This window comes from Galeopterus variegatus, unplaced genomic scaffold (genome assembly GCF_000696425.1).
Source record: "Galeopterus variegatus unplaced genomic scaffold, G_variegatus-3.0.2 Scaffold1774, whole genome shotgun sequence".
In the NCBI taxonomy this organism is placed as follows: Eukaryota; Metazoa; Chordata; class Mammalia; order Dermoptera; family Cynocephalidae; genus Galeopterus; species Galeopterus variegatus.
The window spans coordinates 234,240-258,541 of record NW_007727885.1 but is presented as its reverse complement, the minus strand read 5'-3'; the positions used below and the strand labels follow the sequence as shown (position 1 = coordinate 258,541).

The 24,302-nt window shown below is 53.4% G+C and overlaps 1 protein-coding gene across 2 annotated transcripts in view; it reads left to right on the top strand.

Moving 5' to 3' along the window:
- Window positions 1–3,663: 3,663 nt before the first annotated feature.
- COL2A1 (collagen, type II, alpha 1) overlaps window positions 3,664–24,302 on the top strand; it is a 31,469-nt gene continuing 10,830 nt past the window's right edge. Inside the window, exons 1-29 of one of the 2 annotated variants that reach the window (XM_008578854.1) lie at window positions 3,664–3,748; window positions 7,886–8,092; window positions 9,580–9,596; window positions 9,819–9,851; window positions 9,956–9,988; window positions 10,096–10,149; window positions 10,527–10,628; window positions 11,740–11,817; window positions 12,446–12,490; window positions 12,599–12,652; window positions 13,053–13,106; window positions 13,864–13,917; window positions 14,323–14,376; window positions 14,492–14,545; window positions 14,811–14,855; window positions 15,500–15,553; window positions 18,254–18,298; window positions 18,972–19,025; window positions 20,603–20,701; window positions 20,998–21,042; window positions 21,134–21,232; window positions 21,426–21,479; window positions 21,871–21,978; window positions 22,333–22,386; window positions 22,472–22,570; window positions 22,719–22,772; window positions 23,232–23,330; window positions 23,744–23,797; window positions 24,199–24,252. In XM_008578854.1, coding sequence (XP_008577076.1) covers window positions 3,664–3,748; window positions 7,886–8,092; window positions 9,580–9,596; window positions 9,819–9,851; window positions 9,956–9,988; window positions 10,096–10,149; window positions 10,527–10,628; window positions 11,740–11,817; window positions 12,446–12,490; window positions 12,599–12,652; window positions 13,053–13,106; window positions 13,864–13,917; window positions 14,323–14,376; window positions 14,492–14,545; window positions 14,811–14,855; window positions 15,500–15,553; window positions 18,254–18,298; window positions 18,972–19,025; window positions 20,603–20,701; window positions 20,998–21,042; window positions 21,134–21,232; window positions 21,426–21,479; window positions 21,871–21,978; window positions 22,333–22,386; window positions 22,472–22,570; window positions 22,719–22,772; window positions 23,232–23,330; window positions 23,744–23,797; window positions 24,199–24,252 — 1,941 coding nt within the window. The remainder of the gene's footprint in view (window positions 3,749–7,885; window positions 8,093–9,579; window positions 9,597–9,818; window positions 9,852–9,955; window positions 9,989–10,095; window positions 10,150–10,526; window positions 10,629–11,739; window positions 11,818–12,445; window positions 12,491–12,598; window positions 12,653–13,052; window positions 13,107–13,863; window positions 13,918–14,322; window positions 14,377–14,491; window positions 14,546–14,810; window positions 14,856–15,499; window positions 15,554–18,253; window positions 18,299–18,971; window positions 19,026–20,602; window positions 20,702–20,997; window positions 21,043–21,133; window positions 21,233–21,425; window positions 21,480–21,870; window positions 21,979–22,332; window positions 22,387–22,471; window positions 22,571–22,718; window positions 22,773–23,231; window positions 23,331–23,743; window positions 23,798–24,198; window positions 24,253–24,302) is intronic. The other variant, XM_008578856.1, reaches the window with a different exon arrangement.

Sequence of the window (24,302 nt, the reverse complement as noted above, 5' to 3'; positions counted from 1 at the left end):
ATTTGTGTAGAGAGGAGAGGAAGAGATCTTTTCTTTAAAGTCTACCTACAAATGTCTTTCCCAATAAAGCTGTGTCTACCTAAGTCTAAATTTAATAACTCTATGAAAGAGAGAAAAATAGTGAAACAGTTATCTTGTCTACACAGCACAAAATTGTTGATTTAATCCATCTGTTTCACTGAGTTGGTCTGATTTGGGGTAGATATGCTGATTGTGTCTGTTTAATTTCTAATGTTTTACCTACTGTTATGCATGCTGTACTTAAAGGTGTAAGTGAATGATGGTGACCGCGTGGGACCTTCATCCTCAGCCATCAACGCCTTTCTACCAAGTGGAGACAGCAGGGGCTCTTGTTAGCAGCTCTTGTAGCCGCTCTAGAAGTTTCCTCATCTATCTAACATTGCTGTGATGGAAGTTTTTTCACATTAAGTCAATGAACATTTATTTTTATTATGTTTAGTGGGGACCTTTCTAAAATAGAATAGATATTTCCCTGTCTCCTCAAAGAGATCATATTAACCTTAGATGAACATTTATTGGACATTTAAGTTTACCATTATGGACCGCAGGGACTGCAGCAGATGCTGTAAATCAAGATACTCTGGAACGATCGAGGACTATGGTGCTATTGACCCTGGGCTACCATGTTTTATATTCATTGTGTCAACTTCGTATTGCTTTTCTGTCTCCTCTCTTACTCTCCCTTCTTGCTGTTATCATGTTTTTACCCAACAACTGCTCTGTTATCCTACCTCCAGTTTTCTGCATCTAGCTGGTGAGTTGAGATTACACTACTGTTAACACAATTCCCAAACTATGAATTAATACATACTGAGTGAGAGACTCTACTGTGCATAAAATGCATACACTTCTGGCTAGTCAGAGGTCTCCTTCCCCTTCTTCTCAGGTGCTTAGCTATGTTCTGGATAGTGAGATTGCTAGATAAGTAATCTCCAAAACAGTGATTTTTGGGGGACACATATAGGTTCAATTCCAGTTTGAGGCACAAACTAGAGGTTGAAAAATTATAGTTTTTTGGATTCATGGATGGGGAAAATATTAATATTGGTGTTTAGTTTGCTTTAGAATTTAAATAATTTCCATAGTTTATTTTGCCTTCATCAACTTAAATTTAAAATTTTATTTTACTTTTGTCAATTCCCATCCCTGATGGAAAAACTTTTTTTCCACAGGAAGTGGAGAACTAAAGTCCATATTCACAGACGGACTATGAAGGAATCCAGAACTCTTATATGTAGATGCAATCTATTAGCAAAGATTAATCACAGAGGTTAAAGGATGAAATCAAAAGCGGATTAGCAGTGGAAGTAGGTACAACTTCTCTACCTACTGAACTAGATCATTTTGAGATAGGCTTCAATTTTACAAATATATTTTAGTGTTTTCTCCAAAACTCTTTTTCTATTGAATTTCTACGGCCACTTGTTTTGGAGGTCAGTTGTATGATGCTTAGCTTTATAGTTGCCTATGAATTGCTTGTATCATAAAATAAATCTTATTTTGCTTGTAAAGGTATTAGTACATAGCGGCTTACGTAAATCCTATGTGCTAAAATCGTGCTGGCACAGTTGTCCCCAAGGAGCTTCCAGGCTCATTGGTGAGATAAAACCAATGAATACAAGGGGAAAAAATGAAAACCACACCAAAAACGTATGTAGCTTAGAATACAATTGTGCACATGGGCTACAAATGCCAGAGCAGAGGGATTCAGAAAGGCAGGGAGACGTTGCATGCTAGAGATATCAGGGAAGGCTTCTCAGAGGGGCTTTAACCTAAAGGGGTCTTGAGAAATGTGTAGAATTCGGTCATTTCACCTTCCAGGTAGAGAAGATAGAACCCGGGCTCCAAAGAGGACATGGGACACCCTACGCATGAGATCAGCTTCTCCTAGCGCTAGGGAAGGACCCAGGGTTTAATGCAAGGTCTTGAATAGGAGGATGGGAAAAGAGGCAAGGAAGACCCACGGCAGGTAGAGGAGCCAGTTTGGGAATTCTTCATCTCCATCCAGACTGGACAAAACAGAGGTGTCTTTTTAAACAATGCAAATTCTTTCCCTTTCCAGCCAGCACACTTGCACAGAAATTAAGTTCTGCACACTTGGAACCTCAGTCTCTACCTTGAGAAGCTTCAAAGCATGGGTTTGGAGAGCCCAGAACCCCTCCTGGGAGCCTGGGGCCTGGGCCTAGATGTCGCTTCTTCCAAGTGCTTCCAGCTTCTAGAAAGAAAGCTCCGCAGAAACTCAGCTGCAGAGGAGGAGTTGTTCTGGTTGTCAGAGCCTGAATTCTGAGTTTCATTTTGCCTAAAGTTCCTTGGGGGACCATCTCTCTCAAGGCATGTTGGGCTAAGGTGCAAGAGGGCGCTCACCAGGGAAGGTGAGGTGAGGCGGGAAGCGGAGGGGCGAGGGGGCAACTAGGAACTCCTGGCGCTCCGCCGCACCCCCCCCCACCCCCCTCGGTTCACAGAACTCGGTCCAGCTGGAGCGGTCTCGTCGCTCCCCGGCCAGGGCCGCAGCAGTGACCAGCTGTCTCTGGCCAGAGCTGCTCTATCCCGGCCGGCAGCGTCCACTCCCCCTAGGACTCCCGGACCCCGGCCAGGAAGAGCAGACACTATGTCTGAGCCTGGAACTAGACGGTCCCCCCAACCCCGCCCGGCAGCGTGCACTGTTTGGTCTCCGCTTCTTCTGTTCTCTGAAGCTCCTTCAGCCCCATCCCAGGGCCTGCCCCGCCCCCAGCACCTTCACACAGGTCTCCCTCTGTGCAGAACACGCGGCCCCTTTCCTGGCCGTCGGCTCAGACCAACGTCTGCCTAGGCTCCAGAGGAGGCTCTTTCATCGCGTAGCTGGGTGGGGGCGGGGAGGGCTGTCGTTCTGAACTTCAGGTGGGAGTCTGGGGGCCAGGTACTCCGGGAAGGCGCGAGAAGGTGGGTCCGGGCAACGCCCCCAAACTCGGCCCAAGTCGCCCGTCTCCAAGGTTTAGGACTCCAGATAACTTCGTGGGCTCCCCCCGCGCCCCGCCAAGCCCCCAACCTGGTGTCCTCTCTCCCCCCGCTGCTCCTTTCTACCGCTTTCCCTTCTCCCTGCCATGTCTTTTCCGCCCTCGGTCTAGGGCTCGCGGCCTGCGCCTCTGCAAACACCCCCCTCCCCTCCAACCCCGGCAGAACTCCGAAGGGAGGGGCCGGAGGCCCCCTTCCCGCCAGTGGTCGGGGGGGGCAGCGCCGCAGCCCCAAGTGGGGGGAGCGGGGGCCAGTCTCTGCGCCCCGCCCGATCAGGCCACTCGGCACACTAGGGGTGGGGGGCGGGACGCAGGGCTAGGGGAGAGGGGGGTCCGGCCCCGGCAGGTGCGGGCTCTGGCAGGGCCTGGGCCGGCTCCGGGGGCGGGGTCTCAGGTTACAGCCCGGCGGGGGGTCGGGGGCGGCCCGCGGTTTGGGCGACTTCGCCAGCCTCGAGAGCGGCCGGGCGCATATAACGGGCGCCGCGGCGAGCATTAGACGCAGAGCGCTGCTGGGCTGCCGGGTCTCCCGCCTCCTCCTCCTGCTCAAGGGCCTCCTGCATGAGGGCGCGGTAGAGACCCCGACCCGCGCCGTGCTCTTGCCGCCTCGCTGCGCTCCGCCCGGGCCCGGCTCTGCCAGGCCCCGCGGTGAGCCATGATCCGCCTCGGGGCTCCCCAGACGCTGGTGCTGCTGACGCTGCTCGTCGCCGCTGTCCTTCGGTGTCACGGCCAGGATGTCCGTAAGTCGCCCACCGTCCCTGCCTCTCTCCCTTCCGTGCGTCCTTCGTATCTCCCTCTCCGGCCAGCTCTCGCTCCGGACCCGGCGGGTCCGGGTGAAAGAGACTCCCGGGGTCGTAGCGCGCCGCGACTTAGGCGCAGGATAAGCAGGAGCCCACAGAGCGGCGTTGTGCGAGTCCGGGGCTCTGTCTCAGCGTTCTCGGTGCGGGTCGCGTATGGAGCCATTTGCTGGTCCGAACGTTGCGCAAGAATATTGAACGTGCAAAGTGTTGGAGAGGTTTGCGCACAGATATAAACGCGCTCTTTCCCAGCAGCTTTGGTAATTAGGTGCACACGCGCACAAGTCGCCTGACCGCAGCACTAGAGTTCAGCAAAACAGGTCACGGCACGTCGAATTTAGGAGAAGCAGGAGAGAGAGCGCAGGCGAGGAAGCGAGCAAACGCCAGAGGGTTGACTTCGCTGCTGTATCAGGGTTGGTGGCTGGGGATTCAAAGGGAAGTTAGACAAAGGGGACTAACACCCTGACTCTGGTGGGCTGAAATTTGAGGCCACAAAGAAAGGCTAGGAGAGAGGCGCTGAGCGCCTCTTGGGTTCCCTCCCTCTCCGGCCTGGCAGCAGAGCAAGGTGCAGCCCTCGTTCGCGCCTCGGCTTACCCCCTGCCTCTCTTCTGATAAAGGGTACAGAAACTTCCCATAGGAGAGGCCATCTGAAGGGCCCTAACATCCCAACTAGACCGTGCTTTCCAAATGCTCCCGAAAATAGCGCCCTCTTCCCGCCGTCTTCTCCCCCATTACCCTCGAGGTACTATTAGCCAGTTGAGGACCACTGTGTTAAGAAGGGAAGAGATGTTAGATTGCCACCTTGCAACACCAAGGTCATGGGTTCGGTTTCCTGTGCTGGCCAGCCACCAAAAAAAAAAGGGGGGGGGGGGGGGGGGCGGGGGAAGGGAGCACGACTGGACGATTACTATAACTATTTCAACCTAATCTAGTTAGCGATGGCAGCTTTACAGTGTGGTCCAAAGGCGATTCGGACCGCACCTTTCCACCGTATCCTTTGGTAAGGTCCACTGTCTGGGATTATACTCAGGACAAACGAAGCCTGGAAAGTGTATTAGGTAGAGAGGATTTTTTTTTTTTTCCCACGTGTTTGGGCACGTTTCCGACAGCTGGGATTCCAGCCCCGTCTTTTTATGTTACAGATTGTAAATCAATCGCAGGGGAAACTTTTTTTTTTTTGGGGGGGGGGATCAAAGTCCCACTGCCTTCGAGGCTCTGCGCGCTCTCGCTTGCCATCAGGCTGTCTCCAGAGTTGGTCTGGAAGGCGACGGGCCCGAGTGGACTTTCCGTTCATTAGCGCCGCTGACTCGGCGGGGGCAGGGCTGGAGCAGCCGCAAGGAGCCCGAGGCAGGAGACTGGCCGAGTCGCCCGGTAGTGCTCTCAAGCCGGCGGCGCGCTCCCGGGCATTTGGGGAATATGGCGTGTCGGTACGTGGCCTGGGCTCGGACTGACTACATTTTTGTCCTAAATTTATAAGCACACACCCACAACGCTATCGTATTGACTGACTTCTGCTTAGGGCGCCATGGAGCTAGCTGGGTGACTCTAAAATAGTTCCCCAATTTTCCATCTGATATTAGGGGCGCTAGCTTAAGTGGCAGAGCGTTCTCACCGCTGCAGCCTTCACGGGAGGGAGTGAATTCCACGGCTTCTTGGGCCCAGACCTTCCAGTCGCTCCTCCTCCCAGGGGGAGTGCGACTCTGCGTCTGAGTGTCTGACTTTGCGCCCTGGCACATCCTCACCCCTGCAACGCCCCCTCTCCTCGGGTCAGAGGACCCAAAGATGTGACGCGGGGAAAGGCGCAGTCTGCGTGGACGTCAGGAACGTCAGAAACCTAAGAGCTCGGCCACGCCCCTCTCCCCATCTTTCCCGGAGTTTGAGAAACTTATCCGCGACGGCTGCGGCGTGTGTGACCCACATCTGCATTTCACAGCCCTCGCCTCCGAAGGCGCCTCCGGCTCAGGGGAGAGGCCTCAATCCTCCTTTGTGAGGCTTGTTTGCGCTGGGAGATTGGCAGCGATGGTTTCCAGATGGGCTGAAACGCTGCCTGTATTTACTTAAACTGGTTCCTCGCGGAGACCTGTGAATCGGGCTCTGTGTGAGCTCGAGAAAAGCCCCATTCATGAGGGGCGAGGTCCGGCGGGTTCCCCGGACTCTCCGACCCCCTCTCCCACAATGACCCCCTGTGCCCAGCCGCCGCCCCCTCCCGGGCTCCAGCCTTGCGCAAAGCGGCGGCGAAGCAAGCCAGTTCCCCGAAAGAGGTAGCTTTTTAATTGGCCTGCCACAAAGAGTCACTTATACCGCGCCGCGGCCATGAGGGGAATCGGATGGGGCGCGCCGGGATGCTATCGGCAGCCGTTTTCGACCGGCAGTTACGGCGGTGCTGGGCTCCTCCGTGGGCACGTAGGGCATCCGGCTACGGTGCTGGCTCCGTTCTGGGGCAGTCATTCAATCCCACTTTCCACTGTCCCAGTGTCTGTGGGAGAGCCGTGTCCAGAGCCGAAGCCACAGAGAGTCACTCAGCGGCTCTCACGGCCAGCTCCGCCCGGGCCGGCCCCCGCGCCCGCGCACCCCCGGCCGTCCTTCCTGGGGAAATCCGATCCGCGTTGGGCCTGCACCCCTCCCCCGGCCCTTCCCTCTCTGTGCTCCGCGGGCCCTCCTGGGGGAGCGGGCTCTTCCTTACTCCCAACTGGAGACCGTGAACCGACGCCCCTGCTCGGCCTACGCTTTCCTCGCCACCTGCGCTCTACAGCTCCAGCTATTTTAGCGGCGGGTGTGTCCCCGCAGCTTCTGTCTTTTCCCTGGGTTCCCCCCACCCTCCCCGCGGTGACCTGGCCTCAAGGCTGGGTGGATTTCTTCTAGTGGAAAAGAGGGGTGAAAACCCGCCTATGTTTAGATTTGAACTCTCCTTAAAGAGCAGTGGGCAGATCCGCTTCTTCCTCCGCCCACAAGACTTGTGGCTCTTTCCTAATATTCATCCCCTGCTGCTGCCTTTGCTTTGGGGATTTTGATGAGAAAAACAGCGCTGGGCGCTCCCTAGCACGTGGTGCGGGCTCTTCGGCCCTTGGCACTCGGAGGAGCGCTCTTGTCAGCACACGTTTCGTTTGCAGCATGAATTCCAGACGGCAGGGCGCTTGTGAAGAGGAACCCCTCCATGCAATTCTTCTTTTGCATTCTTGGAGGAGGCCGGGACTGGACTGGCCAATTTTAGCCCAGGCCAGGCATGCAAAGCCTCCCGCCCCCCACGTTGGGGCGCTGTCTTCTCGTGGAGGCGGGGCCTCTCCAGGAGAGACTGCAGCTGGAGGTCAGCACCGGGTTCTTTGGACCTGCCTGCTTCCTGAGGCATTTATTAGCCTGTTCCAGCCCCAGGTGTATTATTTGAATGGGCCTATCCTCCTCCCCAAATTGGTCCTAATCCTAATATGGTTTAAAGAATGGGACAAGACCCTAATTCTGATAGCTCTATCTTTCATACCTCCCCACCTCCCCTTATATACCCAATTTTAGAGATTAGATGTTTATAGATTCTGGTTTTTTGTGGGTAGAATTTTCAACATTCTCTATGACTTTTAGCTGTCTGTTGTATTTAGCAAATCCTATAGTTTCTAGAGGAAGGCAGAAAAAAGAAGACCTCTCTGCTCCTGGGCTAGGGGCTCTCGCTGTTTTCCTGTCCCCTCTGTATTTACCGTCCCAGAGTTCCTGTTCAGTCTCATCTCCTCCCTCCTGCTCACCCTCCAGCTTATCCGCCCCCATCACTGGGTCTCCCCCATCATGGACGGGTGAGGAAAATATGGTACTGTAGTACACCGCCCCCGCCCTGCCCTTATTGCTGGGTCAGGATTTTCACAGGTGAATAGACAGCACAGTGCAAGGCACGTAATAAATATTTGTTGGATACAAAGAAGAGTGATGTTTTAGAAAAAATAAATTCTAAGTTCTTTGTGTTGGGATGCCCTGAGCCCACATTCTTCATCATTTGAATTATATCAAGTTAACTGCAACCTCTCTTCTTTTCTCTTCTGGCTCCCCACCCCCTCCTTCCCTTCGCTGTCTGCTTCCCCCGCCCCACCCTTGGTGCAGAGGAGGCTGGCAGCTGTGTGCAGGATGGGCAGAGGTATAATGATAAGGATGTGTGGAAGCCCGAGCCCTGCCGGATCTGTGTTTGTGACACTGGGACTGTCCTCTGCGACGACATAATCTGTGAAGATGTGAAAGACTGCCTCAGCCCCGAGATCCCCTTCGGAGAGTGCTGCCCCATCTGCCCAACTGACCTCACCACTGCCAGTGGTCGTAATTTATTTATTTCCTGTTCAACATAAATAAATTACTTGCAGGCACAGCAAATGCCCTCCCATGGATGCTGGTCATCTTTGCAAAGCATAGGGGCTGGTTATCCATGGGACCCCAGCAGCTGGGGCAGAAAGGAAAGGCCACTTCTCACTTGCATGTTGAAACCAAATGAGCCTGAGATACTAGAGGGGTCAGTTCGTCCTCGCCCAACACTCCAAAAGATAGGCTTCCAGGACACCTGGAAGTACAGATGTGATTCCACAAAAGTATCCCCTCTGGAATCATCTCTGCAAATTATTAAAGCCACAATGGAGATCAAGTGCTGTGTTTGGCCAAACCATGAATTAATTTCTCCTCTGTCTCCCACACCTTGTTTTCTCTGCAGAAGACCTCCAAGTATGGTCTTGGAGAACCCACCAGCAGCTAGTGGGGAGGCAGAGGGGTAGGCTCCATCTTTGAGGTATAGAACATTGGGGGAGTTTCCTCTGTGCTTTTACCCCTCTTGGTGTTGACCACCAATTAAGAAGCAAGTTCATAGGAGAAGGAGGGGCTGGGCTCTTGATAATCTAATGGTGAGGGGTGGAGGTGGGGCTGGGACAGAGTCCCATGTGCTTTCACTTTGGTGGGTAGTTATTAACACCCAGCTAGAACCAGTGCTGGTGGATGACATGTGTGTAGTTGACCCCTCCCCAGCACACAAACAGATGTCCTTACCCCTGCAGCGAGTAGGGACTCATGTCTAGGTTTCTTGTGTGACCCTCACTGTTCCCTTCTGGCCCAAATAGAGAAGAAAGTTGAAAGGGAAGTGAGAAGTTGCCTTTCCTAACACTTCACCAACACTGGCTCTTTCTATGGTACAGATTCCCAGGTCATTTCCGATGGGGCCCGTGTTGAGTGAAGTGTTGATGACTTCACTGTTTCGCTGCTGCAGTGGGAAGGGGTTATGGATTTGGGATGACACTGGCTGCGATGCTCTTTATAACTCCTATGCCCTGCTGTTTTTTTTTGTTTGTTTGTTTGTGTGTGCGTGTGCTTGCTTCAAGGAGATCCAGCTCTAATGTAAGACCTTTCTAAGAATCTAACTCTTCCTCTGGGAGGGCTTGGGATTCGGGAAGGGCTTCCTACCTTGTGGGGGAAAAGCGAGACTGAATCTTCTGTGCTTTCTTTCTCGGTGGCTGATTAGATCTTGAGCTCTTCATTTTCTCTTTGCACTGCCTTGCTCTATTCTTTTGCATGCTGTCTGCTTTTTGAATAACAAAGTCTGGGTTACTTCCATTCCTCATGGGTCTTCAGCAACCCCAGGGCCACAGAGACCCTAACATCCCAACAAAGGGGCTTAGTGGAGTAACAGAAAGCTGCCTCCTTCCTTGGTTGTGTCCATTTCTTTGTTTGATCCCCTAAAGAGTGTTTGAGTGACAAGAACTGGTACTCATCCATCTCATGAATCTTACCTTCTCCTTCTCTATTTTTTTTTTCCCTTGCAGGGCAACCAGGACCAAAGGTAAGGGTTTTTTTTTTTTTTTTTCTTTTGTTCTTTGTTTTTATTTCCCTTTATATTTCCTTCTTCAGAGCAATGCTATGCTAATCCAGCCTATGATTCTTTAGACATCAGAAGATGTCTGTCTCAGGTGTTGGGACCCTCAATGCTGGGCTGCTTGGCAGGGTTCTGTACTGGGGCTTAGTGGGCTTACTCAGCTTAATCCTGTGAATGTTCATGTTTCAGGGACAGAAAGGAGAACCTGGAGACATCAAGGATGTAAGTACAAACTATTCCCACACTGCATTGCATCTTCTGCTTTAAATGGGTCACTTCCTTGTGGCCCCTTCTAACTTGCTATTCTGTGGGTCTCTCTCTCCCAGATCGTAGGACCTAAAGGACCTCCTGGGCCTCAGGTAGGAAAGAGAGAAACCCCTTCCTCCATCCCTTCCTTACTGCACCCGAGTTACTGATCTGCAGACTCCTGTCCTTGCTGTCATCTCACCATGTTCTTCACCTTCAGGGACCTGCAGGCGAACAAGGACCCAGAGGTGATCGTGGTGACAAAGGTGAAAAGGTGAGTAGAGAGCAATACTGCTCGACCCTTGTGGACTCCCTAGCTCCTCCAAGGCCCCACTGTGTGTCTGACCCTTTCCTCAAGAGCAGCCCATGGACAGATGGTTCTTGAAGAAACACTGCTTCATATTGATGCCTTTTTTTCTCTTTGCCAAGGGTGCCCCTGGACCTCGTGGCAGAGATGGAGAACCTGGGACCCCTGGGAATCCTGGCCCCCCTGGTCCTCCTGGCCCCGCAATACTGCTCGACCCTTGTGGACTCCCTAGCTCCTCCAAGGCCCCACTGTGTGTCTGACCTTTTCCTCAAGAGCAGCCCATGGACAGATGGTTCTTGAAGAAACACTGCTTCATATTGATGCCTTTTTCTCTCTTTGCCAAGGGTGCCCCTGGACCTCGTGGCAGAGATGGAGAACCTGGGACCCCTGGGAATCCTGGCCCCCCTGGTCCTCCTGGCCCCCCAGGTCCCCCTGGCCTTGGTGGAGTAAGTATCCTTATGTCCCCTTCCTTCAGGCTGTCCTTCCAGAAATGTGGCTTCTAATTGCTACTTGCACTTACCTGGCTGGCTCCCAGGGCTGCCAGCAGTGTGTACATAGCCTGTCCATGGGGCTCGCCCCCAGGCCTGTATTTTAGTGGAGCACATATTAGGCATGAGACTGTGGCACTGAGGGCTGACTTTTTTCACTCACTGGGTTTCTGTAAAGAAAGTCTTCAGTTACCTGGCTTTCCGGCATCTGCACCATGTGGTTGATTCTCAGGGATGGGTGTGGGGGTTAGGGGAAAGGATGACTGGGCACTTGTATTTCTCTGGAAGAAGAGTGACCACTGTCCTTGGAAGACATTTATTCTTGATCTTTGCCAGTACATTCCAAGCAACTATTCATTCTCATCAAAGAGCCCCACTGAGTGAAGGTGTGTGGCTAAAGTCATTTTTAGAAGCAAACCAATCAACAAATTATATTATTACCCAGTTTTTGCAGGTTTGCCATTTTGATGTTTGCTATGTTTTAAATTCTTAAACTTAAATGGGTTCATAATGCCTACTACAGCCTTTGCTGAAATATTTCCAGACTGTTTGTTTTAGTCCTTTGCTGTACATTAAAGTCTTAGAGAATAGGGCTGGTTGGTTAGCTCACTCGGGAGAGTGTGGTGCTGGCAACACCTAGGTCAAGGGTTTGGATCCCCTTACCAGCCAGTTGCAAAAAATACCAAACCAAAACAAAAAAATTTTAAGTCTTAGAGAATAAAGAACACCTTTAAAATGTTGTTTTAGTTATGTTTCTCAATATATGTTAAATAATGTATGTAATATTTTTGAATATAAAAATAATTTTATGAAATAAAATGCAAGGAACTGATACTCCTCCAAATAACACTTCGTCTTCCAGGGAAATGATGTTGCCACTGTCATCTCATAACACATTTCCCAAAACTATTGTTTAGGCATCGTTGGTAATTCTGATCAACGCTAGGTTTGTCTGCAACAATTAGAGTTGACCTAAGTACAGTTCTTTCTAGCCAGCTACACCTTACCTAGCCAAGAAGGAAAGACCTAGGACCTCTCAACCTCCTAATGTTGTTGGGTTTATTTGCAGAACTTTGCTGCCCAGATGGCAGGAGGATTTGATGAGAAGGCTGGTGGCGCCCAGTTGGGAGTAATGCAAGGGCCAATGGTAAGAAAGAGCAGTTCTCTGAGGCCAAAAGGGCAAGAGGTGGCCCCTAGCAGAGCCAGAGAGCCTGACAACGTCTGCTTCACATATAATTGCTTAGAGCAGCTCTTCTCCACCAGTTACGTAACCTCCCATTTAGTTAGTCCAAAGCATTTGGTTTTTAATGGTGGTGGATGCCAGTTTTAATGATGCGCTGGAGTGACTAAGAAGAATGAGGATGGAGAGACGCATATAGGCTGATCTGTTAGAAGGCCAGTTGCTATTGCTTTTGGAAAGAGAACTGAAGAATGCAGACAGCAGCTACTGTTCTCCAGCATCCACAAGACTTCCAGCAGGAAATCTCAGCCCTGCAGCTCTGACTTGGCACATGCTAAATGAAACTCAGACTTTAGTAAACATGGCTGCTGTCCAGGAGAAAGCAAGGCCAGCTTCTCTCTCCAAATGGGGCCTATAAATAAAAATGGATTGTTGTGTGGAGAGTGGGAAATGAGAGGGGGCAGCCACTGTAGGCCCCCTGCCCACAGAGTAACTTCTTGTCCTTTGTTTGGGCTTTTGGCTAGGGGAAGGAGGCACACTGGAGGCCGCTGGTGAAGCATGTCCAGTAAACCTCTCATTTTCTGTTCCAATACAGGGCCCCATGGGACCTCGAGGACCTCCGGGCCCTGCCGGTGCTCCTGTAAGTACTAGGTCTTTTCTGCTCAGTGTCATTGCAGATGATTGTTAAGTTCTCTGATGTCTTAGCATAGTATATGGGGCTCACCTGGTGTCCTCACTTTATTTTTAGGGACCCCAAGGATTTCAAGGCAATCCTGGTGAACCTGGTGAACCTGGTGTCTCTGTGAGTACCGGCAGGGGCCCTGCCCCCTCTTCTGGGGAGTCTATGATAGACTGCTCAGACCCCAGCTGCTGTCCCCTCCCAGGCTCTACCCAGCTCTTTCCCACAGTGGGGTGGCCTAAAGAAAATCCATATGTCACTTCCTAGCTATGGAGGAACTCTGACAGAGAGCCACATGTAGCAAGGACCATCAGGAAGTCTGTCATAACAATTCCCTTCCCTGGTCACCCCAGCCTGCACTGTCTGCTGCCTCCCACTGTGATCTGCTCTGCACCTTTGATGTGAACTTTCCATCTTTCTGCCTTATAGAAGAACCAGCTTCCAAAACTACCATCCCCAGGTTTTTTCCACTGATTAGGTATCTTCCGCCTCCAACCATCTTTTAAACTCTCTTTGTTTGTAGGGTCCTATGGGTCCCCGTGGTCCTCCTGGGCCCCCTGGAAAACCTGGTGATGATGTGAGTATACCTGAGTAGTTGAATGAGAAGCCACCTCACTGCAAGGGCCTGGAGAGGTTGTGTGCTGGGGGAGAGACGGGGCAGCGCCCAGGGTGGAGGGTCCTGAGGAGCGGGGCTTGTCAGTCCTAACCCTGACTCTGGCTATGCATGCTCACTTGCGACTTAGCTTGCAAGTCCCCTGGGGACTGCTTTGGACCCAATGGAAAGGAAAGTAATTAAAACATCATTAGCCCCAGGAAGGGAAATTGAGAAATGAGAGGAGGGAGAGGAAAAACACAAGGCAGAAAGATGTAGAGAAGGAAAACAAAGAAAGAAATGTTCAACAAGCCAACATTATCTTAATTGTAAATGAGTTAAAAAAGGCTCAGCCTGAGTCAGGATGTCTACAAAGGATGCAAACGAAGGGAAGAGACAAGAGTTGGCACTCTTGAACTGATTTTATGAATAGCATTAGACAGAAAAAGTCTCTTGAGGTTAGGGAGAGCGAGCCCCATCGGCAGAGCCTAGGAGAGGAGAGGACAGGCCTCCCAGGGAAGTCGGAGGCTGGTGAGGATGAAGAGCTTGCTGGAGGGCCGTGCAGGTGCCTAAAAGAATAGACTGACCATGAGAGGCACTTGGGGAGCTGGGCTCCAAAGGCGCTGAGGGACGCGTGGGCAGGTGGGCAAGGGAGGGTGGTGGGGAAAGACGCTGCTGTGGAGCATGCCAGCCGTGCTGACTGTCCTCGGGGGGAGGCTGAGGTATCTCTCTCTCCCTTCAGGGTGAAGCTGGAAAACCTGGAAAAGCTGGTGAAAGAGGCCCTCCTGGCCCTCAGGTATGGCCCTCCTTTTCCAGCCTCATGCGCCTCTCGCAGAGTCTCCCTCCTGGAACGGAGGCAGTAACCTTACCCCCGGCTCACGCGGTTCAGCGGGCTCATGTCTAAAATGAAATACAAATGGCCCCTGTCTGTCCCACTCCTCACACTGGTGCTCGTGTTTGTTGTCCTCACACAGGCCCATGAGGGAGGCTGGGCGGTCGTTATTTATACCCACTTTGCGCAAGATGGGGGAGGCGCAGGCAGGGATGGTCTGGGTTTTACTGAAAGAGCTGTCTAAGTGCGGGGCCCCACGGCTACTCCTGGTGGCCTGTGGGAGCTGCTCGGAAGGCTCCTCAGCAGCCTGGAGAGCCTCCACCCTGCTCCTCCACTCTGTGCCCTGAATGTTTCCCTTTTGGACTGCAGGGTGCTCGCGGCTTCCCGGGAACCCCAGGCCTTCCTGGTGTCAAAGGTCACAGAGTAAGTATTGTGGGCAAGAGTGTCAGGAGGGAGAGAAGAGCACTTTGGGGCATGTGCGTTTCTTCCTGTTTGGGTTCCCTAGAGGTGTGATGGAATGTTTTCTCTTGTTCCCTAGGGCTACCCAGGACTGGACGGTGCTAAGGGAGAAGCTGGTGCCCCAGGTGTGAAGGTAAGGGACCAGAGCCCTTCTTGCCAGCCAGGGAAGTGCTGTGGAGCTTACTGGAGTTAGTATATCTGAACAGCTTTGGCTGGGAACCCCTAATCCTACTTCCCGATGGGTGAACTGGAGAGTTGGGGAACTGTCCCTCACAGAACTGCAGTTTGAGTGGGTCAGTGTTAGCTGAGGTGACCAGAGCTTTCAGCGTCTTCCTTGGGAGTTTTCTGGCAGCAAGGAATGGGGTCCCAGACACTGACCCTGTGTGTTTTTTTTCCAGGGTGAGAGTGGTTCCCCCGGTGAGAATGGTTCTCCTGGCCCAATGGTGAGTATGAGTGTCACCCCGAGAAGGCTGCCAGGCCCTCTTCAGACGCCTCCTAAAGCCTATCAGATGGCTGCACTGTAAACATCAGTCCTCCCTGAGTGCAAAGTAAATATTCAATTTGGTAGATTTGATCTGATTATGAGCAAAAAGCAAAATGTATTAGATGATTTGTTTAAGATTTCACCGACAGTTCCTTAAAATAACCCTGTTAACACACTTAAAGTGTGCTTCAATTTTTTTTATTGGCTATGAATATTCATGGGGTACAAAGCTGACTGTCACCACTTGTGCCCAAGATGCGATGGCCAGGTCCATACTGGCAGCATGCCCATTTGTGCTTCAATTTTTAAAAATTCTGTTTATTCTTAACATTTTGGGCAGCTCATCTATTGCAAGAAGCAAGATGTGCCTGTACCCAGGTTCCCGCTAGGTAGCAATAGAAGCATTCGTGTGTTCTACCCGGGTAGATGACCCTCTGGAGTGATCCGAGTGGTCCTGAGCCGGTCAGGAGCTCCTCAGCTCTGCTTCCTGGGTTTTGTGTGCGTGCTCCCCTCCTCTGGGGTCTGGGACAGGCCCGCAGGTAGAAGTTACCACAGAGTGCCATTAAGCCAACTCATGCTTGGGCTATCCTGTGTGTGTTCCAGGGTCCCCGCGGCCTGCCTGGTGAGAGAGGACGGACTGGCCCTGCTGGTGCTGCAGTGAGTAATTGACAAAGCCACATGCCACCATTTGCCAGCACTTCAGAGTTTACAAGTTTATTTCACTTGACCCTGAAAACAATCCCGTGAGGTGTAAAGAGTATTGGTATTGTCTGTCATTCCATAAGAATACACTCAGAGTGTGCCCATCAAAAATGCCCAGGCTGGGTCTGCTCAGTCAGAGGAGTGGGGAGGGTGAGAGCAGGACTCTCTCGACCAGTCTGGCCTCCACCCACTTTCTCATCAATCCAGCTGGAGTCCACAGATGGACTCAGTCGGCTGTAGCACTGTGCTACTTTTTGTTCTTTCTGGTGGCTCAGATGATGATGCCCTAGAAAAGTATAAGAGTCCAGCAGCGACTCATGGGGCCTTTATACTTGCTGCTGCTGCTGCTAGACACTAAGATGCAATACCAGTGGCCACCGTTCATGGGCACTACCTACATTTAACACCTTATATGCTTTGTCCCATGTCATCTTCCCTCACATCCTTAGCAGTAGGTTCTATTCTTCCCCCCCACTCTAGAGAAGAAGAAACTGAGGCACAGAAAGATTAAATAGCTTAAGATAAATAATGCTTTGCAGGCTCAGACTCTGGTGGCCTCTAGTCAATGTGGGAAATTAATAGCGAGGGCATTGGCAGCCGATGGATGCGTTCAGCTCCAATCCCTCAGCAGTAGAGTCCTCGTGAGCGCCTGGTTGGACGAGTGATGTGATGAAAGCTGCATTTAAAATGGATTATGCTTTCTGTTCATTTCATACCCCAACCACCCAAGCTCCGAGGCCCCTCCTCACGGGTCCTTGCAGGGCTGGCTGAAATAAATCAGCCTCACTCAGGGTTCTGCTTTCCAGATAATGTATCTGTTTGGCAGAAATTCCTCTCAATGGCAGATCAGTGAAATAACGAGCAGCCTTGACCCCCATTTGTCAGCCAGAGCTGCTGAAGTGCTTTGCCCCAGGGTCACTTTGTGTGAGGGGATTAGAAAGCACGGGGCCTGCCAAGAAACGCCGCTGTTACCGCAGATTAGCAGGGCCCTGGCTTGTGGCTCTTTAGCGAGGCTCCAAGCCTCAGTGGCCTCACCTGTGGAGCGGTAACGACAAGCTGCATCCCCTGCCCTTGTCCTCCCACCTTCCTGAGCACATCAGGCCCTGCTTCTCCTTGCTGGTTCTTGTCCCCACAGTAGTCAGGCTGGTGGCGCGTGTGTCGGATCTGGTTTAGAAGGTTGATGACAATGTTCTTTGCCCCTCCTCCCTCTGCTTGCCAATCAGACTCCTCTTGGCTAAGCCTCTGCTCCTAACCTGGACTTCCAGAGGGTGGCTGTATAGTGTCCGAGATGTGCAGGCCCCAGACACAGGGCAGGCTCACATAGTTCCAAGCGTGGGCCCTGTGTCAAGGCTGGGCTGTGGACTGGGCTGGGTTGGCCTCTGCCTGCTGCAGCCACGTGCCCTCCCTTGGGCCAGATTGTGCCCTCTCCCCAGCCTTTCTGCAGGCACAGCTGGCAGATGCCAGCTTCACTCTGGCCTCTCAGAACAGCATGGCAGCTCCCTTTTGCTCATGCCCAGCCCTGGGCCTCTCTGCTGGCCGACCCCTGGAGGGAAATTTCTCCAGAGCCTCCCAAGGAACACAGTTTCCCAAAGCAGCCAGGCAGCCCAGAAGAGGCTGTGGCCAACACTGAGGCTTTATGTTCCCTCTGACATTTTTTCTAAGTCTTCTTTCACTTTCCTATTAAATGTCAATCTGGAAAGCCTCAGTTAGGAGAAATGGACTATAGCCAGGAAGAAGATTTGAGTCTTATTTAAAACATGAGCTCCCCCTAAAGCATCCTTCTCCTTCAGCTTCTAAAGAAAGGCAGAGGCTAGAAGGTGGGACTCAGCTGGGGAAAAGTCCCCTCCTGGCCTGCCCGGGTCCCCTGACAAGGATCAGGTCTCAGGCTCAGCTCTGCCCAGTCTGATGGCTCCCGGAGTTTTCATAAAGTGTTCCCTGGGGCTGAAGAGCCTAGAAAGAGAATATGGGGGTGCTTGCCACAAACCTGGGGATAAAACCCTCAAGGTGCAAGTCATGTAGAAAAGGAACTGGCAGCCTTGCCTTGCTTTGTAAAGCAGTCTCTCAGGGGCATGAGCTCAGCTGTGGTCTCTGGGCTGTGGCTGCTGCCCCGTCTCCATCTTGGAGCTTCTTCCTGGGCCAATGGAAGATGTCCTAGAGCGTTTTTGTTTTCTTTAAGAGCAGGTTGTCTGGGGAAAGGGGTTGCAGAGCACAGGGGTAACCTGGAGTTAGCCAAGAGGTGGCCTTAACCAAGGAGGTTAACAGAGCCCTGAACGTGCCCCCTCTGTGGGCAGGCAGGAAGCAGGAGCCAAGGCTGCGCTAGGCTGTTTCATTTTCCTTTCTCCCAGTTCAGTGTTTAAATGATACTTGGCCTTGAAGTTAGGGATATATGAGATCTAAATGGAAGTTCGAGAAATGATAGAATAGTTGGAAAATTACTTAAGCTTTGTTCAAGATGAAAACAAGCCCACTGCCACCCTCTGGCCACCCACTCAGGCAGACAGCACGCCATTCCCGTGGCGGGTTGTCCTGCATCCCCACGCTCAGTCCTGGGACGCCCAGTCACGTCTCCCACGTTTTCCGTGAGGGTGGGCGGCGAGTGCGAGGGACCGGAGTGGGGCGCCCCTCACAGGGCTGCTTCTCTTTCCTTGCTCACAGGGTGCCCGGGGCAACGACGGTCAGCCAGGACCCGCAGGGCCTCCGGTAAGCTCATTTCTCCTCAGCAGGGGGAGGTTGTTTTTTTAAAGTCCCATTAAACAGCCCAGTGAAGTCCGCTGGGTTTCTTTGGGATTGGAAAGGAGGAAGAAGGAGAAGAAATAATTTTAAAACATTACTTGAGGGCCGGCCCGGTGGCGCACTGCGGTAGTGCGCCGCTTGGGAAGCGCGGCGGCGCTCCCGCCAAGGGTTCGGATCCCACATACAGACTGGTTCCCGCTCACTGGCTGAGCAAGGCGCGGGAGCAGCACCGAGGGTTGCGATCCCGTTGCCGGTCCCCGGTCCGGTACGGGGGCGACACTGAGGGTTGCGATCCGTTGCCGGACACGGAAAAAAAAAAAAAAATTACTTGAGCATGTTGATAACAAGCTTGGAAGCACTGGTTCATTTTTCCAGCCACCCTTTCAGTGGTTTTTTTTGAGGAGGGAGGTCAAAGGAATGCCTGCTTCTCACCGTGTGTATAGTCGGAAGCCAGGCAAGGAAAAGCATCTCTCTGGAGTTTCCCCGGGGACACTGGCAATGGGGACAATTTTCATGTGGGGACTTTTACCCACAATGGGCGTAGAGCAAAATCAGTGCAAGGTGGGGGCGGCTCACTTTGGAGGCTGGCGAGGTTCAGCCGAGAACTGGCATTCACCTCTGCACCCCTTCCTCTCTCCAGGGTCCCGTCGGTCCCGCTGGTGGTCCTGGCTTCCCTGGTGCTCCTGGTGCCAAGGTGCGTGCCTTGCTGTTTGAGTAGGGAATCCCAGTGTGCCGAGAAACTACCCCTTCCCCATAACCCTGCTAATTGCCCCCTCGGTGACCCCCTCTTCCCTTCTGATGAGTCTCTCTCGCCCCCACCCACTGGGGCTCACCATCCAGGCAAGGAAAAAGCCAGGCATTTGGCGTGTCGCCAGCTGGAAGGGAAGGGATGATGAATGATAAAAAGCTGGAGGTCCAGTTACAGCTTCAGAGTAGGGGAGGCGGACGGAAGAAAAAGATGGGGAGACACCAGAGACCTGGGTGGGAGCAGAAGGCCAGGAATGGAAGGAAAGAAGACAGACAAGTCTAGGGGGAGAAGAGAAAGCTAAGCAGGCTCTGCACCCAGAAGGGAGTTGGAGGCAGGGGAGGAGGGCGTGGGGCCAGGAGTCGGCTCCTTGCTTCTCCCTGCTGTGTTTCTGCTTCACTTGGGGTGCTTGGCTCTTCCAAGCCATGTTAACGGAGTTCTTCAGGAATTAATAGAGGCCAGTGGGAGGCCAGCCAGTTCAGGGAAAGGCCCCGTGGCCCAGGAGGGATTCCAGCAGGGACGTCCCTGGGAATGAATAAGGAGCCTCCGTGTGTCACTGGCATCAGGTTGCTTTTCCCCTCCTGGGGGTTTCCATGGCAACCAGACAGTGTCTGAGGCCCGGAGCCCGGTGAAGGAGACCCATTGTGAAGAGGGACAGGGAAGGTGAGGGGGCCTGACCTTTAGAAAATAATAATTACAAAAGTGAAGCAAGAATGTGCTGAGAAGAAACCTGAGGCGGCTCTGCCCTCTCTCCAGGTCAGCAGCCCTCCCCAGGGACTCTGCCATCCAGAGAGCCCAGATCTCAGCGAGTTGTAACTTTCAGGAAAAAATGAACGTAAAAGCAGAGACCATTGTAGAGGGGAGGGGGCTGCCAGAGGCCCCCAGAGGGGAATTGCACTGCAGTTAGAGTAGTGAAAAGTGGATTCAGAGCACGTGACCCAGCTTGCTTTTGCCCTGGCTTTCTGGCTTACTTTGAACAGGCTGGGGTGAGAGCCTGGGGCCTCACTCTTCACCCATCAGTGAGGTAGGGGTGAAGCAGTGCTCTGAGCTGAGACGTTCCAGGAAGTAGAAGGCCAGATGACTGGGAGTTCACCTCTCGGGGCCTCAGTTCCTCAATAAATTGAAAAATAAAATCAAATAGAAAAATAGGAGCGGTGGAGGAGATCGCGATGTCTGCCCATCTCAGCCATGCGTGCATCTTCCTATGGTGCGAGGGTAGCAGGATCCCCTAGCCCAGGCTTTCCCCACAGGTGCTGATGGAACCAGCAAGTGGCCCATCACTGTAGCACACAACTGTGCAACTGCCTGTGGAGGCTACAGTGTAGAGGGGAGATGAGGAGGGAGACAGCAGGTGCGGGAAGCCATCGAGTCCTCAAGCTCCATCAGGCAGGGACAAAAACGACAATGAGACCATGTGCAAGCATGTGTGAACACGTGTGCTCACGTGCAGGGGCGGATGTTGCCGGACACTAGGGGTCTGAGTCCTCCTCTCTTCTTTTCATTTCATCCTCCCTGTGTCTCCCCAGGGTGAAGCTGGCCCCACTGGTGCCCGTGGTCCTGAAGGCGCTCAAGGTCCTCGCGGTGAACCTGGTACTCCTGGGTCCCCTGGGCCTGCTGGGGCCTCTGTAAGTGCAGCTTCTCTTTGACCTCGAGGATCCAGGGCCTGTGGCCTTGGCACTCTTGACTCTATGCCTTGCTCTGAAGGACGTGGGCCCCAATCACCAAACCTTCCTTCTGGCCCAGCACCTGCCCCTGATCTCTAGGACATCTCCCTCTGTCCCAGTCCTCCCCTTGAGACATGCAGCAGGAATGTTTCTGAAAGGGACAGCGCCTGTCCCAGATCTGGGACCCGGAGGGCTGGGAGGTGGTTGGGGTTCATTCTTTGCTGCTTATTTTACAGTGACCCCATCTCCTTTTTCAGGGTAACCCCGGAGCTGATGGAATTCCTGGAGCCAAAGGATCTGCTGTGAGTGTTGCCGCTGGATGTCATTCCTCTACATGGGTGCAGTCCTTCCTTGCCCTCTCTCCTGACACACCCCCTCTGTTCATGTTGGCAGGGCGCTCCTGGGATTGCTGGTGCTCCTGGCTTCCCTGGGCCCCGTGGTCCTCCCGGCCCTCAAGGTGCAACCGGTCCTCTGGGCCCAAAAGGTCAGACGGTAAGAGCCCGAAGGACTCCCAAGTCCCATTGACAGACGTCCCTGAAGTCCAGCCCCACAGCCCCTCCTTCCCACAATCTCCTGCCCTGGTCTCACACCAGGGTCCTGAGGGAGCTTTCACAGGGTTTCTGGAGGTGGGGCAGTCTCCGTGGAGAGAACCCGGTGTGAAGACCTGCCTCTCTCTTTCGTTAAGGGTGAACCTGGTATTGCTGGCTTCAAAGGTGAACAAGGCCCCAAGGGAGAACCTGTGAGTATCTGCCCACAAGCCTTCATCTTCCTGCTGCTGCTCTGCCGGGCAGAGCCATCCCGGCTCCACTGCCCACCTCCTCTGGAGCCCCCTGCCCCAGTTTGGGCCCTCTCAGGTTGTGCCTGGAGAAGTGCTCTTGACAGGGCTGAGAAGACCCTGATGCAGCTTCAGCTGCCATCTTTGGCTTAACCAATTTGAACAGTTTGACCTTTACCCCTCTCTTTCCACTGGGCCACTTCTGCTCTTCCATGGCTTGTCTTTCGTGGCCCCTCCTCTCCCAGTTCCCTAGCCCTGAATCCGTTGCCAAGGCCCTTCCTCCATAGGCCAGGCCTGTGCTCGCCCTGGGGCCAGGTAAAGACTCACCCTGCTTCTCTTTCATGTTGGTCCTCAGGGCCCTGCTGGTCCCCAGGGAGCCCCTGGTCCTGCTGGTGAAGAAGGCAAAAGAGGTGGCCGTGGAGAGCCTGGCGGTGTGGGGCCTGTTGGTCCGCCTGGGGAAAGAGTAAGTGGGCCAGGCATACTGGTCTCGCTGGGGTTGTGACTTGTCCCTGTGGCTCTTGTTCTTGCTGAGTCCTGGGACTTTTCTGGATATCATATTCTACCATAGGGATAGGGATCCTTATCCTGAATTATGCTCCCCAACCCTCAGATGACACAAAACAGTTTGAGCTACTTCCTAGAAAGGTGGGGACAGGCCCAAGAGGTTAACCTCTCAGAATCTTGGAGGCCGCAACTACTGCTCCACAGGAACTGTGGTTGGTGGGATGCACCCCTGGAGCTTGGCTGGGCTCTCTCCAGCCACTGTTGGGTCAGGAGCTGTTCTCACTCACTGCTTCTCCTCCCCACCTCTTACCAGGGTGCTCCTGGAAACCGTGGTTTCCCAGGTCAGGATGGTCTGGCAGGTCCCAAGGTGAGTGGGGAAAAAGGTGCTGGTGTCCCTCCCTGTACCCCTGCACACATGGCTTCCTGCTGACTCCTTGTATCCTCTTGTGTAGGGAGCCCCTGGAGAGCGAGGGCCCAGTGGCCTTGCTGGTCCCAAGGGAGCCAATGGTGACCCTGGCCGTCCTGGAGAACCTGGCCTTCCTGGAGCCCGGGTAAGGAGCGGAGCTGCTGTGGCCCTTGGCTTCAGACTCTGAGCAGACCGTCATGCCCTTCCCAGCCTGCTCCCTGGATAGGGCTTCCAGGATTGGGAGGTTCTGGGGCCTGCCTTTGACACCATCCTCTTCTCTCTCCGGAACAAAGGGTCTCACTGGTCGCCCTGGTGATGCTGGTCCTCAAGGCAAAGTTGGCCCTTCTGTAAGTCCGTCATCTTGGGGTTGCTGGGAGGGTGGGAGATATCCCTGGAGAGGCAGGTGGGAAGAGACAGGAGTTTGGGTGGGGGCAGCCTGGAGTACTGTGAATTTTGAGAATTGGGGCGGAGTAGACAGTAGGTACTGGGGCCAGGTATGGCCTGTGCGGTAGCTGTGAGCTATGAAAATGCCACACCCTCATGCATTTGGGCCTCTCCGCAGGGGGAAAGACAAAGTCTACTGTGCACTTCCAGGAGCAGACTTCTAAGCTCAGCAGTGCCTTGTCGCTGATGGGTCCATGTGGGCGGTGTGGGCTGCAGTTGGCAACCTTGGTCAGTCCTAGATGCTGTGTGTGCTTGGCCAGTTCCTTGGCCTGTGCCTGCCACATAGGAGGCACTTAGTAGATATTGGAAAGGCAGGTGTGGCCAGCGTGGCTATGTTATGAAAATGGTGTCCTCTCTTTCAGGGGGCCCCTGGTGAAGATGGTCGCCCTGGACCTCCAGGTCCTCAGGGTGCTCGTGGCCAGCCTGGTGTCATGGGTTTCCCTGGTCCTAAAGGTGCCAATGTAAGTAACGTTTTGCTCTTCCATTTCCTTCTATGTGGGGCTACCTCTCTTCTTGCCCCCTTGGGGAAAAGGCTGGATCGTGAGTAGAGTCATCCCAGGGACAGTGATGAGTGGGATCCCTGTGCCATGGCAGCTCTGGCCTCCATGTCCTGCAGGAGGAGTGCATGTGGCCTAGGGGCCCCTGGGGCCCCTAGAGCCTCAGGATTTTGCAGCCATGATGTTGTTCCATGGGGCAGTGTCCGCTGGTCTGGCTACCTTTAATGCCTCTGAGCACAAGAGAAGGGGCTGACACTTAGCTTTACCCTTCGTTGTCCCTCAAGATGTGGCCCCAAGCCCCTGTCTCCCCAGCCTGCTCTGCCGCCCACTCCCTCCAGAACCTTCTGCCTCATGGTCCCACACTTTCTTTCCCCCAGGGCGAGCCTGGCAAAGCTGGTGAGAAGGGACTGCCTGGCGCTCCTGGGCTGAGAGTAAGTACCCATCCCCACTGGCCGTGGACTGGTGGTGGCTGGACACCTGGGAGGGGAGGGAGTGGCCTCCTTATGGCACAGTCCTGGGATCCGTGGTTAGCGAGTATGCATTCCTATATCTGAGCCATGCTGGTCTGGGCCTTTGCGAATCCACACAGGGAGGCTTCTGGTTGCTGTTAGTAAGCAGGACGGGGAGATGGGGAAGGCCTTCATGCTGAGAAAGACTGGAGAAAAGACAGGGGCCAGGGAAGAAGGAAAGCGAAGGGGTGGGAATGGCATTCATTTGGGGGGTTGTGAGGATTGGGAAACCTTGGGCCAAAAGTGCATCTGCCCAGTCTTGAGTGGACTGCAGAACCGAAGAAAGCGTAAGTCATTACATCACCTTTTTCTCTTCCCTCTAGGGTCTTCCTGGCAAAGATGGTGAAACAGGAGCTGCGGGACCCCCTGGCCCCGCTGTAAGTACCTGCCCAGGCTCTTCAGGTGGCTCCATGGGCAGAGGCTTGGA